The sequence below is a fragment of the Coregonus lavaretus genome, assembly GCF_964263955.1.
Source record: "Coregonus lavaretus genome assembly, chromosome: 24".
NCBI classification, from domain to species: Eukaryota; Metazoa; Chordata; class Actinopteri; order Salmoniformes; family Salmonidae; genus Coregonus; species Coregonus lavaretus.
This window is the reverse complement of record NC_140011.1, coordinates 35,114,216-35,128,323: the sequence shown is the minus strand read 5'-3', so window position 1 is coordinate 35,128,323 and position 14,108 is coordinate 35,114,216. Positions and strand designations below refer to the sequence as shown.

At 40.4% G+C, this 14,108-nt stretch overlaps 2 protein-coding genes across 2 annotated transcripts; both read left to right on the top strand.

The window, feature by feature from the left end:
* Positions 1–9,612: 9,612 nt before the first annotated feature.
* LOC311099835 (syncollin-like) lies at positions 9,613–10,008 on the top strand (the record flags this gene model as incomplete). Its single annotated transcript, XM_084140573.1, has 1 exon — positions 9,613–10,008. One exon carries the CDS (start codon positions 9,613–9,615, stop codon positions 10,006–10,008), a length of 396 nt encoding a protein of 131 aa, XP_083996699.1.
* A 3,011-nt stretch (positions 10,009–13,019) lies between these two features.
* On the top strand, positions 13,020–13,403 carry LOC311100210 (guanine nucleotide-binding protein G(I)/G(S)/G(O) subunit gamma-8; the record flags this gene model as incomplete). Its single annotated transcript, XM_084141024.1, has 2 exons — positions 13,020–13,103; positions 13,275–13,403. The coding sequence occupies 2 exons, from the start codon at positions 13,020–13,022 to the stop codon at positions 13,401–13,403; spliced, it is 213 nt and encodes a 70-aa protein (XP_083997150.1).
* Positions 13,404–14,108: the final 705 nt, after the last annotated feature.

Genomic DNA, 14,108 nt, shown 5'->3' with positions numbered 1-14,108 from the left:
TCATTTTGAAGTAAATTGTTAGAACAAATAAACACATCTCTCCCACTTTTAAAGATGTGTTCTCTCTTGTGTGAATAGGGACCTCATGAAGATGTTTCGTGGGTTGCTCCGCCTTATTTGTTTAATAACAACGTCAAAAATCAAGGAAATAGCCTTACACCGACACCTCTTGTCGGTAAATCATTTACGGAATCCTACCTTTTGCAACCACTACCTCTCTCAGAGAAGGGCTGCTGCGACTTGCGATATGGGAGTCAAAGTTCATATCACCTATTGGTATGTTGCTATTTTTACTAGTGGTAACGTGACAGCTTATCCCCCAGGCAATGGTTTATTTAGGTAACATTTCCTCTTGGTTGTTATTGCAAATTGCTAGATTGATTGTTAGGAAAGAGCAACCGTAGGCCCTCAACCAAAAGTATTGGTTCTCTGAAAATGAGTTTCAGTAGCTTGCTGTAGCTATTTGCTTATAAAGTTCCATAGAGATGACACAATGCTCAGTGAAGTGAAAGCATGTTGTTTGATGTTTTACACATTGTTGCTAATCGTCTGTCTCGTGACTAGCGGTGGATGAGGGTACAGGCCCAAGGTACGTGTCCATTCAATTTATAATAAAACGTGCTATCCCATTTAATATATATATATTTTTTAATGTAATCATTCTTTCTACATCTGAGTGATATTCATGCCTTAATTTTTAGTTCGCCAGACTCAAGACACAGCTTGAGGATGAATTCCCAGGTGATCTTGAGATTGTGAGTAATTTGAAGTAGCCTACATAGTAGAAAATTGCAGATGGATGTTACCAGATGTTTGTTGTTTCAAGTTACTATGGTGACCCCATCCCACCCCTCGCTCTCTCTCTCATCCTTTCTCTCTCTGTCTATCACTCACTCACCAGACTGGTGAAAGTACACCTTCAACATCTGGGTGGTTTGAGGTGGAGGTGAATGGCAAGTTGGTCCACTCAAAGAAGGTACAGTATCAAACAGTGGAACTTGTCTCTTCACCCAACTCATTCATTTCAGAGAATGTGTGCACAGTATAATTCATACAATATTTTGAAACATACAAACATTTGTTTTCTGCAGGAGGGGTCAGGCTTTGTGGACAATGAGCAGAAAATGGCAGCATTGGTTGATGCCATTGATAAGGTGTTGAGGAAATAAGCTAGTGCTGATTATGGAGGTAAGAACTCATTCCCTGTTTCCACTATTATTAAACCATGTTATTTTTATATTACTTTGGCTTCTTTCTTGTACGCTGGTACTGGTAGTAGCATACATCCATTTCATTGTACATTTCTTAATTTAATGGTTCTCTCTCTCTTTCCACAGTCTGTTCTCTGTTTGTCATCTCCTTGACATTGCATAATGATGGTGGTGCTCCAATTGTCAAAGACATGGGTGCTGCTTGATGAAACCTGCTCTGCCAGGGAGGTGCCCTACAGATTGCTTCAATTCCTACAGTGGCACTGCTTTTGTAAGGTGGTGGGTGATACAAAGGGAGAATATACTGTTTATTTGTAATTGAAACATAACACCTCAATTGAGCTCCTTACATTTTCCCATTGTTTTTACTTTTTTGGCATGTCCAATCTTTAAAACATTTAACATTGTATCTATCGTCCCAAATGTTGATGCAACTATAAAATGCAAGTTATTAACAACTTATCTTTTGTTTATATGTCCACGTTCTTCTCTTAGTTTGTCTGTATTTTAAAAAGGCCTGATGTTTGATTAAACAAGGAAAGGAAGACAACACCTTGGCAGAATATAAATGCATATTGCAATGTCCAGTAGACTAGTGAGCGGCAGTGACATCCTTGGTAGACATGCCTCAAGGAAAGTTGTAGAGCTGGACTGTCTGGTCCTTGAGTGTCTTTTCCATGACAGATAAATAAGGGACATTTTCATCTTATACAGCATCTATTTACTGTAAAAACAGGACTGTTAACTCTTTGGTGTTACACATTCATTGGGTTTTTATACACATTTCTATAAACATTACAGTAGTTTTAATCTACATTCAAGATTTATGTTACATGTAGCTTCTCTAAAACTACATAATGTTTCATGCATAATGAAAGTAGAAACTGAAATATTTGTCAGATGTGATAACCGATGCAGGCAGCCTGTAGGCATGTGAAACATGATCCCCTTGCCTGGGTATGGTAGATACCAGTAGTTGGCGCGCTTGTTAGAGGAAAAGTACACTGAGTGTACAAAACATTAGGGACACCTTCCTAATATTGACTCCAATGCTTTCCCACAGTTGTGTCTAGTTGGCTGAATATCCTTTGGGTGGTGGACTATTCTTGGTACACACGGGAAGCTGTTGAGCGTGAAAAATCCAGCAGCGTTGCAGTTCTTGACACAAACTGGTGCGCGTGGCACCTATTACCATACACCGTTCAAAGGCACTTAAATATTTTGTCTTGCCCATTCACCCTCTGAATGGCACACATACACAATCTATGTCTCAATTATCGCAAGGCAAAAAAAAAAATCCCTTCATCTGCACTGATTGATTGAAATTGATTTAACAAGTGACATTAATAAGGGATCATAGCTTTCACCTGGATTCACCTGGTCAGTCTATGTCATGGAAAGGGCAGGTGTTCTTAATGTTTTGTACACTCAGTGTATAATTGTCCCTACCAAGATGGCACATGTTCATAGACACAAATGCTCATTTTCGCACAGTTCTTTCCATCAACAGAAACTTATGTGATCTTTTATCATAAATGTGACCCTTCAAGGTCCTGTGATGTAATCTTCTAGATCCAACCCCTCAAAAAAAGTTATGTTTTCATTAGTCATTCTGAATTTTAGTTAAGGATACCAAAAGCAGTTATAAAACATCTGTTTTCAAAATGGTATATCACTACACCTTCAGAGTGAAGCAGGTAAAAGGCAGGAATTAGTATTTTACAGATTGAGAGAGTGGCAGATGTAAGTGTCCCTCTGTGAAGGACTGCCATATGGTTCATTCTCAACAGTAACAGCAGAGATACTGTATATAATGATGAGATGGTCTTGTCTCTGACCTAACAATGGCAGTCGTTGTCCCAAAGGCGGGAAGGCAGGCGGTCTTCTTATCGCTGTATTCCCGCATGGACAGATTTTGACGGGAGTGGACCCTCTCGCTTCGCCTCTTCCTCTCTGGTAACCACCTCCAATTAAGGAAGAACAATCTATATATTTGATGTATTAAAGCAGTGGTTCCCAACCAGGGATACTTGGCCTATCCACAGGGGGTACTTGAGAAGACTCATGAGACCATAGGCTTACTGGTCAAATGCACATGAGGGGTTACTACAGGGGTACCCTTGGCAGAGCAAAATTCAGTTGGTGGTACAGTAACCGAAAAGGTTTGGGAACCACTGCATTAAAATTGCAATATGCGATTGCTACATCCATTTTTTGACTTTTAAATTAATGATATATATATATATTGATTCTTGAAGAATATAACTAAGCCTCATGAGCTTAGTTCAACTGTCTAACTCCATCAGAACCCAAAACATAAGCTTGTTTCACTCCATTGTTTGTAAGCAATGTAATTGTAAAAAACACTGTATAGCTTCAAAAATATATATATATGGAATGGTCAGTCCTTCATATATAGCCCTGTGTATGAATTTGTTAAGCTGTTTACCCAAAAAGGTGGCGGGGTAGCCACTTATTTGAACTCCAGATTTCCCCTTTAACATTCATTGAAAATATATTTAAAAGCAAAGGTCAGGAAGAACATAATAAGCAATGAACAGGTAGATCTGAGTGTGCACTGACAATGTGACATTTGCAGTTCTGTGATATTTTAATACTGAACACGTGTCACCTCGCTGGACAAGGGAGATGCAGAATATAGCGCCCTAGATACAAGAATGTGGCCAACTGTTTGCACACGATAGACACATGTTCTTTCCCAGGGGTGAGTTCAGTTCGATTCAACGTTTGCTACGTACCCCAGGTGAGTCACTGACTGCTCATGTTCAAGAAAAAGTAAGTGCATGTTCTGGGAATTACTACCATCTGGATTATTCTCAACAGTAACATAAATGCATCTGACCTTCTGTCTTTAAAGGAGTGTTGTATTTGAGAGTATCAACACATTTAAAATACATTGATGCCAAGAAGGGCCAATAACATAACAAGCATGGCGCAGGTAGATCTGACACGGCATTGATTTTGTGTCCCCCTAAGGATCGAGTCAATGGCAATTTGATATTGGTAGTGGTGGAAATTAGGGGGATTCAGGGAGTGAATTATTTCAGCATTCAGTTCGAACCCAGACTAACCTTTGCTGGGTTTCCCCAGTGAATCAAGTCAATTTCCACCATTGGATAGGCCTCTAAGTTACACTGAATAAGAACATTTCATATTTTCATTATTGCAGTATACACAACTACCATACAAATAATGTTTTTTGTAGCCTATGGTTTCACTGGACATTTATGTTAATTTTTTTATTTTTTTGCCCACCTCCACCCTCCATAATAGGGTGCAAAATCATCACGTCAAATACAGTGCCTTCGGAAAGTATTCAGACCCCTTGACCTTTTCCACATTTTGTTACGTTACAGCCTTACTCTAAAATTGATTACATTGTTTTTTTCCCTCATCAATCTATACACAATACCTCATAATGACAAAGCAAAAACAGGTTTTTAGAAATATTTGCTAATTTATTACAAATAAAAAACTGAAATATCACATTTACATAAGTATTCAGACCCTTTAGTCAGTACTTTGTTGAAGCACCTTTGGCAGCAATTACAGCATCGAGTCTTCTAGTGTATGACGCTACAAGCTTGGCACACCTATATTTGGTGAGTTTCTCCCATTCTTCTCTGCAGATCCTCTCAGGCTCTGTCAGGTTGGATGGGGAACATTGCTGCACAGCTATTTTCAGGTCTCTCCAGAGATGTTTGATCGGGTTTCTTGTCCGAGCTCTGGCTGGGCCACTCAAGGACATTCAGAGACTTGTCCTGAAGCCACTCCTTCGTTGTCTTGGCTGTGTGCTTAGGGTCGTTGTCCTGAGGTCCAAGGCGCTCTGGAGCAGGTTTTCATCAAGGATCTCTCTGTACTTTGCTCCGTTCATCTTTGCCTCGATCCTGACTAGTCTCCCAGTCCCTGCCGCTGAAAAACATCCCCACAGCATGATGCTGCCACCACCATGCTTCACCGTAGGGATAGTACCAGGTTTCCTCCAGACGTGACGCTTGGCATTCAGGCCAAAGAGTTCAACCTTGGTTTCGTCAGACCAGAGTATCTTGTTTCTCATGGTCTGAGGGTCTTTAGGTGCCTTTTGGCAAACTCCAAGCGGGCTGTCATGTGCCTTTTACTGAGGAGTGGCTTCCGTCTGGCCACTCTACCATAAAGGCCTGATTGGTGGAGTGCTGTAGGGATGGTGGTCCTCCTGGAAGGTTCTCCCATCTCCACAGAGGAACTCTGGAGCTCTGTCAGAGTGACCATCGGGTTCTTGGTCACCTCCCTGACCAAGGCCCTTCTCCCCCGATTGCTCAGTTTGGCCGGGCGGCCAGCTCTAGGAAGAGTCTTGGTGGTTCCAAACTTCTTCCATTTAAGAATGATGGAAGCCACTGTCTTTTTGGGGACCTTCAATGCTGCAGACATTTTTTGGTACACTTCCCCAGATCTGTGCCTTGACACAATCCTGTCTCGGAGCTCTACGGACAAGTCCTTCGACCTCATGGCTTGGTTTTTGCTCTGACATGCACTGTCAACTGTGGGACCTTATATAGACAGGTGTGTGCCTTTCCAAATCATATCCAATCAATTGAATTTACAACAGGTGGACTCCAATCAAGTTGTAGAAACATCTCAAGGATGATCAATGGAAACAGGATGCACCTGAGCACCATAGCAAAGGGTCTGAATACTTATGTAAACAAGGTATTTCCGTTTTTTATTTTTAATAAATGTGCAAAAATGTCTAAAAAGCTGTTATCGCTTTGTCATTATGGGGTATTGTGTGTAGATTGCTGAGATTCAAATAAATGAAATAAATTGGATGATGGTTACTACAGTCTTTCTTTTTTGAGTAGGAGAGTGATTAAGGCGGTGTTCATAGTATGCAGAAGGTTATCGGAGCAATACACGTGCGTAACCATATTAAAAAATATTGGGGAAATAAGGGATTTTTTAAAATATACAACTCAATATGATATCCATCCTGGCCAGGCGCTTTACCCGAGGGCATTGCCAAAATTGCGGAGTGAAATTCGTTGGGAGTTAGCGGAGTCTTTAAGGAAATTGCTGGAAGTTGGAGATTATCAAAGAAACGTTTAATTTCGAGTACAGTAGTTTGGAATAAAATACTTTTAAGATGGAATTAATATTTTTAGCTTCAATGTTTTTAATAGAGTGGATTTCCAATTTTTCCTTGTTATGTTTAAGCATATTAGCCAAGAACTTTCCGGACTTATCCTTGAGTTCATGGTTATTTTTTCGCGTTCTCATAACTAAATAATTTCATTATGTTCAAGTCTGGCCTGTAATAGTCGCTTATGAATATCATCGGTTTGAGTGGATGCAAAGAGGGTATCAAGCTCCTTGACATTTTTTGCAAGTTCTACTTTTTTATTTTTCTTCTTTGCTGAGCAGAACAACTTTTGTAGTTTCCAAGAGTAGTGTCGGCGTACATTCAGATGTGCTATTAAGCTCAATGAATTTGTTTCATTTCGTATTAAAATCCGTATTGAATTTGGGATCTGATAGAAGCAAGGTGTTAAGTTTCCATAGTGAAGGATGACGTTCGGAGTTGGTGGTTAAGATAAGGCTGATCAATGTGTGATCGGAGGTGCTGATCGAATGAATTTTGGGGTTGGACATTTGGGATCGCAAAGATGCATTACCAATGAAAAGGTCTATATGGGAATACGTTTTTATTTATTTATTTTATTTATTTTTGTCATTTAGCAGACGCTCTTATCCAGAGCGACTTACAGGAGCAATTAGGGTTAAGTGCCTTGCTCAAGGGCACATCGACAGATTTTTCACCTAGTCGGCTCGGGGATTAGAACCAGCGACCTTTCGGTTACTGGCACTATGCTCTTAACCACTAAGCTAACTGCCGCCCTATTATGATGAGGTGAGAAATAGGTATACTCTCTCTCATCCGGATTGAAGAGGCGCCATATATCCACCATACCTTGTTCTACCATGTAGTTTTGAATGGTTCCTGGAGTGCTTGTTGAATGCATGTGCCCACCGCCATGGGACCTGTCAAATAGTGGATCAAGAACAGTGTTAAAGTCTCCTCCAACTAGAATTCAGGAGTTGTGAAAATCTTGTAAATGCTTTAAGATTAAATGGAAAAATTGAGGCCAGTCAGTATTGGGACCATATAAATTCAGTATGGTGTATGATTGATTGTTGATTGTACCATGAATTAAGATGAAGCACCCTTCAGGGGCTTTTAAAATATATATTAGTTTAAATGGTGTTTGTTGATGAGGATGGTGACCCCTCTGCTCTTGGAGTTAAAGGAAGAATAATACATTTGGCCAATCCACTTTATTTGTAATTTTTCATGTTCAAGATCAGTTAGATGTGTTTCTTGTAATAAACATATACAGTTGAAGTCGGAAGTTTACATACACCTTAGCCAAATACATTTAAACTCAGTTTTTCACAATTCCAGACATTTAATCCTAGTAAAAAATCCCTGTTTTAGGTCAGTTAGGATCACCACTTTATTTTAAGAATGTGAAATGTCAGAATAATTGTAGAGAGAATGATTTATTTCAGCTTTTAGTTCTTTCATCACTTTCCCAGTGGGTCAGAAGTTTACATACACTCAATTAGTATTTGGCAGCTTTGCCTTTAAATTGTTTAACTTGGGTCAAACGTTTCGGGTAGCCTTCCACAAGCTTCCCACAATACGTTGGGTGAATTTTGGCCCATTCATCCTAACAGAGCTGGTGTAACTGAGTCAGGTTTGTAGGCCTCCTTGCTCGCACACACCTTTTCAGTTCTGCCCACACATTTTCTAAAGGATGGGAAGTCAGGGCTTTGTGATGGCCACTCCAATACCTTGACTTTGTTGTCCTTAAGCCATTTTGCCACAACTTTGGAAGTATGCTTGGGGTCATTGTCCATTTGGAAGACCCATTTGCGACCAAGCTTTAACTTCCTGACTGATGTCTTGAGATGTTGCTTCAATATATCCACCTAATTTTCCTTCCTCATGATGCCATCTATTTTGTGAAGTGCACCAGTCCATCCTGCAGCAAAGCACCCCCACAGCATGATGCTGCCACCCCTGTGCTTCACGGTTGGGATGGTGTTCTTCGGCTTGCAAGGAACCCCATTTTTCCTCCAAACATAACAATGGTCATTATGGCCAAACAGTTCTATTTTTGTTTCATCAGACCAGAGGACATTTCTCCAAAAAGAACGATCTTTGTCCCCATGTGCAGTTGCAAACCGTAGTCTGGCTTTTTTATGGCGGTTTTGGAGCAGAGGCTTCTTCCTTGCTGAGCGGCCTTTCAGGTTATGTTGATATAGGACTCATTTCAAGGTCCTTTGCTGTTGTTCTGGGATTGATTTGCACTTTTCGCACCAAAGTACGTTAATCTCTAGGAGACAGAACGCGTCTCCTTCCTGAGCGGTATGATGGCTGCGTGGTCCCATGGTGTTTATACTTGCGTACTATTGTTTGTACAGATGAACGTGGTACCTTCAGGCGTTTGGAAATTGCTCCCAATGATGAACCAGACTTGTGGAGGTCTACAATTTATTTTCTGAGGTCTTGGCTGATTTCTTTTCATTTTCCCATGATGTCAAGCAAAGAGGCACTGAGTTTGAAGGTAGGCCTTGAAATACATCCACAGGTACATCTCCAATTGACTCAAATTATGTCAATTAGCCTATCAGAAGCTTCTAAAGCCATGACATCATTTTCAGGAATTTTCCAAGCTGTTTAAAGTCACAGTCAACTTAGTGTATGTAAACTTCTGACCCACTGGAACTGTGATATAGTGAATTATAAGTGAAATAATCTGTCTGTAAACAATTGTTGGAAAAATTACTTGTGTCATGCACAAAGTAGATGTCCTAATGACTTGCCAAAACTATAGTTTGTTAACAAGAAATGTGTGGAGTGGTTGAAAAACGAGTTTAAATGACATCAACCTAAATGTATGTAAACTTCTGACTTCAACTGTATCTATCTGATGTGACCAGACTGAGAGTGATGCCGTTTATGATTTTCTTTGGTAACACTTTATAACCTTTAATGAATAAGCATTTATACACCATTAATAAATAAGTATTTCATTATTTGTTAACATTTATAAACATTTATAAAAATGTATAATGGATTGTTCATGAAAGTTATTATTATGTGTTACACATCATTATTTGGCTAAAAGATATAGCCTATTTCTAAGTTATATAGCTAGGTCAATATGTATCATGTTGGTTTCTGAACTGGTTCTAATCTGGTTCAAAAAGAGAAACCTTGAGGACACCTGCTTAAACACACTCAACTTCTCACACATGACGAAACATCGACATGGTCAGAGGTTAAGGCTATTTAAGGAGACACCTGCACTCCTTCAGTCCAGACACCAACAAAGCAACCATGAAGGTGATGATCGCTCTGCTTCTGAGCACTTTGTGCTTTGAAGTCCTCAATGCCCAATGCCCAGAACCCAGTGCGTTGAAAGACGCAGATGGCATGAAGCTTTGCGCACGAATGTTTGAGGACAGTCACTATTATTACGAGCAGAGTTGCGGGGGAGAATATCTCGATGCCTACCCAGGTGAGGACGTCCCCATCATCCCATTGCGCTGGAACAACCGCATCTCTTCCTTGGTGGTGTCAAGGGGTTGCAGCCTTACTGTTTGGAAATACACCAAGAAGAGAGGAAGCAAATCCAAATTCAATGCTGGAATCAAATATCGCCTCAAAGAAACGATGCAAGGTCTTTTGGGCAATTGGGAAAACGACATCTCTGGATACTACTGTGTGTGCTAAAGGCCAAGATCATCACGTTCACCAGACAATTCTACCCATTCCTCTGAATTGATATGCGCAATTAGCATGAGGACGAGGTTAGAGATCATGCAAGAAGAGAGTTTGCCAACAGGAGAGTCTGCCAACAGAAGAGTCTGCCAATCAAAACAGAGACTATGTTGAGTGCATGATAATGATATCCTGTGTCTGGAGAATAAATGTATTTCTGCAAATCATCTTTGGGCCTATGTGAATTTATTTCAGGGAAAATGTTTCGTTCAGGTCAGTTCATAATAACAGGCCTTAAAACAAAGTACCCCTTTTAAAAATGTGTTTTGAATGTATTCATTGACTAAATGTTAATGGTAATGGCCAGTCAGCATGTTATGGTGTGAAGAAAACAAGTTCAAAATGAACCAGAGTAGTCTCAGATGTAATCTGAACAAGTTAGTGTCTGACAATGGGCAGACATTATCGTCTGCAGAATTCATTCAGTTCAGTGTGAAGTATAGATTTCAGCACAATATATAATAATAAAACATAATAATAGAGTTCATTTATATAGTGCTTTACATTATACAGATAATCTCAAATACGCTGAAAAACGAAACAAAAACAAAAGTGCATGTAGTGCTTGGGCTGGAAAATGGTCTTCAACAGACGCTGGTGCCTCCAGGTCACATCCACCTCCTCACATCCACCTCCTCACATCCACCTCCTCACATCCACCTCCTCACATCCACCTCCTCACATCCAACTCCTCACATCCAACTCCTCACATCCAACTCTGGTGGGCTGCACAAAGGCCTAGCCTACAACAATTATATCATCAACAAGTGTACATAAACTGCTGTTATTTAACCTATAAACATCTCAATGGCCCACCAGCTGCCTATAGCCCTCTGTGGCAACTTCCATACATCGTATGATATATCATTACACCATGGTCTAGAGTCTAGACACTAGAGTAAAAGTTTGATAAAATAACATGAATTCAATAAAAAAGAATCACCATTTAACAGAAAACATTTCTGTGGGCAAACTATCCACCTCTGCCCCCAGCAGCAGTGAAAGGGTTAGTGTAGAAGGGCTAGCTTGCTGGGCTAGTTGGAGCCCCCTACTTGCAGTGAGACGACCAATTAATGCCGGAAAACACCTGCTAATGAGACGCTTGGCATTCAACTATGAGGCAGGCACTGTGCCCCCTGCTGTTGTCTGGCAACCCTGCAAGCCCTGCTGGAGATACTGACAATCCAGACAGTACTTTGAGTTACTGGAAGCTTACTGTAACTGCCCCTTGAGAGATTTCACTTCACATTCTATATCAGACTGTCAGGATTCCTAGCCGCACAATGAATTATGATAATAGGCTAGCTATATGGTATTAAACACTATTAAACTCCGTATTACACTCCATCAAGAGTATTTAAATACTTTACAGTGTAGCACAACGGGGGGGGGGGGGGGGGGGCAACGACATATAATAACATGTATGGTAATTCAAAGGATAGCGATGACATTTGTTCCCTCCAATCCCAACAGATAAAATGTGTAGAGCCTGATACGAAGCCTCCTCTCCTGTGTAGTCTTGCAGGTACATATTTGTTGTGGGAGTATGTCGGAAAACAACCACTGGGCGTATCTCTCATGACACCTCTCCTGCCTAAGGCTCTTGGTTACATGCAGTCTTTCCCCCCCCATAGAACAGTAGTACACTAATACAGTACAAAATAGATACAGTATTAAAACCAAAATGGCATAGTTACACAAATTGTTTTTCTGTTTAGAAGATAATTAATTAAATCCAATTAGCATTACCCAAATATGCCAGAAAAAGTGTTAAGAGAAAAAATGACAACCTTTGCAACATAATTACAATCTCCTTTCCAAGGAACTGTCTAGTTGTCTAAGGTAAACAGCTCAAATGCTAGTCTAATTGATGACAAGCAAATGATAGAGACACTGTCAGGAAAGGAAGGTCACACCCCATGTCGTCCTGCTACTACTGTTGCATTGAGCCCAACATGGGGCTAGAAAGACAGCTAATTATAAGAGGAGGCAACCTATTCGAGCCCTCCTCCCCATCTTACCCCCTAATCTCTCTCCATTTGGAACTCTAAGTGGGTGGAGAGTGCCTTGTTCAACCATCACACCTCATCTGTAGAGCCCTGGACCTACCAACCCGTCTGTCTTGTTTTTTTGCGGTAAGTGGCTAATTAGAATCTTTGAATTAGATTGTGTTGATGTTTATGTGTTGTGGTCCATAGTGACAGTGACATTGTGTTTTGGTAAATTAAGCATACATTTGGCTGTGTTCTGATATAGGCAAAAAACTGTAAAGTTTTAAATATTTTTTGTTGTACAGTCCATTAAAGTGTAGGTCATATCATGTAAATGTTCATGTCAAAAACAATTCATTCAGATGTCTATGAAAGACGAGTCTGAGAAAATAAACTGCAGTTAAGTTTGGATGTTTCACTGCCCTCTAAACGGGCAGAGTGTGCAACAGTCATCGAGAGCCAAACTGTGCCACACGATAACCAGCAACAAAATTGGGCATTGTATATGGAGGGATGAGAGAGGTGATTGCAGAATTGCCTCTTATTTGCTTTATTCACTTGCAATTTGTAAGAGAACGAATGCTACTACTTTTAATCATCACAAATACAGTATGATCCTCATTAAAGGATAATAGTAAGTGTTAAGCACATTTCATTTACAGATACAGAGAAACAAGTGAGGTGCCCCCTGGGTAATGCTGCTGCCTATGCATGCCCCTCCCTGCACCTCTCCCTCTAAGGCCCTCACTGTAACACTTCCAGCTGAGACCCTGGCAGCAGAAGCAATAACAAGCACATGAAACCATTACACACTATCTCATGCTTTGGCATTTATGTATGATGGAAAATGGCACTACCTGTGTAACTGATTTTAAGAAAAGTGTGATTTTGACGATTCTTGTTAATTTCATTAACATATTGCATGATCTACAAACTGTTGGACCAGGCTGAGGTACAGCGAGAGGAAGCAGGATGTCCAATAACATGGCAAAGATTGCAGATGCCCGTAAGACAGTGGAACAGCTGAAACTGGAGGTCAACATTGAAAGAATGATGGTGAGCAAGGAATGGTTACAAGGCACAAGCGCTGGAGTCCCAGTAGTAGATTCTTTTTTAATCTCTTCATGTTACCGAAAAAGCTGAAGATTCTCAGTAACTACATAGTAAATAGAGCACATTGGCTTTTCCCCACTCTCCAATCTTGTTAACCATGTTTTATATGTGTAGGTGTCCAAAGCAGCAGCTGATCTAATGGCATTCTGTGAGGCTCATGCCAAGGAGGACCCTCTGGTGACACCAGTGCCATCCTCTGAGAACCCCTTTCGGGAGAAGAAATTATTCTGTGCAATACTCTGATCCCCACACTTATAACCCCAAGTTTTGTGTCATTATTAGCACTAATTAATTGCCATTTCTAAGGAATAAAACTGATAGTAACACATTGACGAACACTTGAATATGTTGGTTTTGGTAGGCCTAGTCAGTGACATTATTTTGTATTTAAAAACCTGTATAGTAAATGCTTTATATTTATCTGGATTGATCTGATTGACTGAAATAAAACATTTATGATGGGAGCAATTCTAATTTGATTTGAGTCTGGCCTACACACTGGCCTCTCCCTTCCAGCACACACATGAACTGAAATTGTGCCTAAGTCCTCCTAAAACCCCCAGCAATACTCTACTGGAAAATGCCTGACATCTGAGAGTTATGTGACCCTTTTCAGAGGTTACACAACATTAGTGTTGAACAGGGCTGTTCAACTCCGGTCATGGAGGGTGAAGACACTTCTGGTTCTCATCCTCTCCTAAATCAGGGACTAATTCAAATCCAGGGATACCAGGTGAGTGCAATGAACTACCCGGTAGAAACAAAAACCAGAAGTGTTTCAGCCCTTCAGGACCGGATTTGAACAGCCCTGGTGTAGAAAATAGTCAAATTTAGGTTATTTAGAAATGGACAACTTTAACAACAAACTACCTACCTGCCTTCAGAAAGTATTCATACCCCTTGACTTATTCCACTTTGTTGTTACAGACTGAATTCAAAATGGATTAA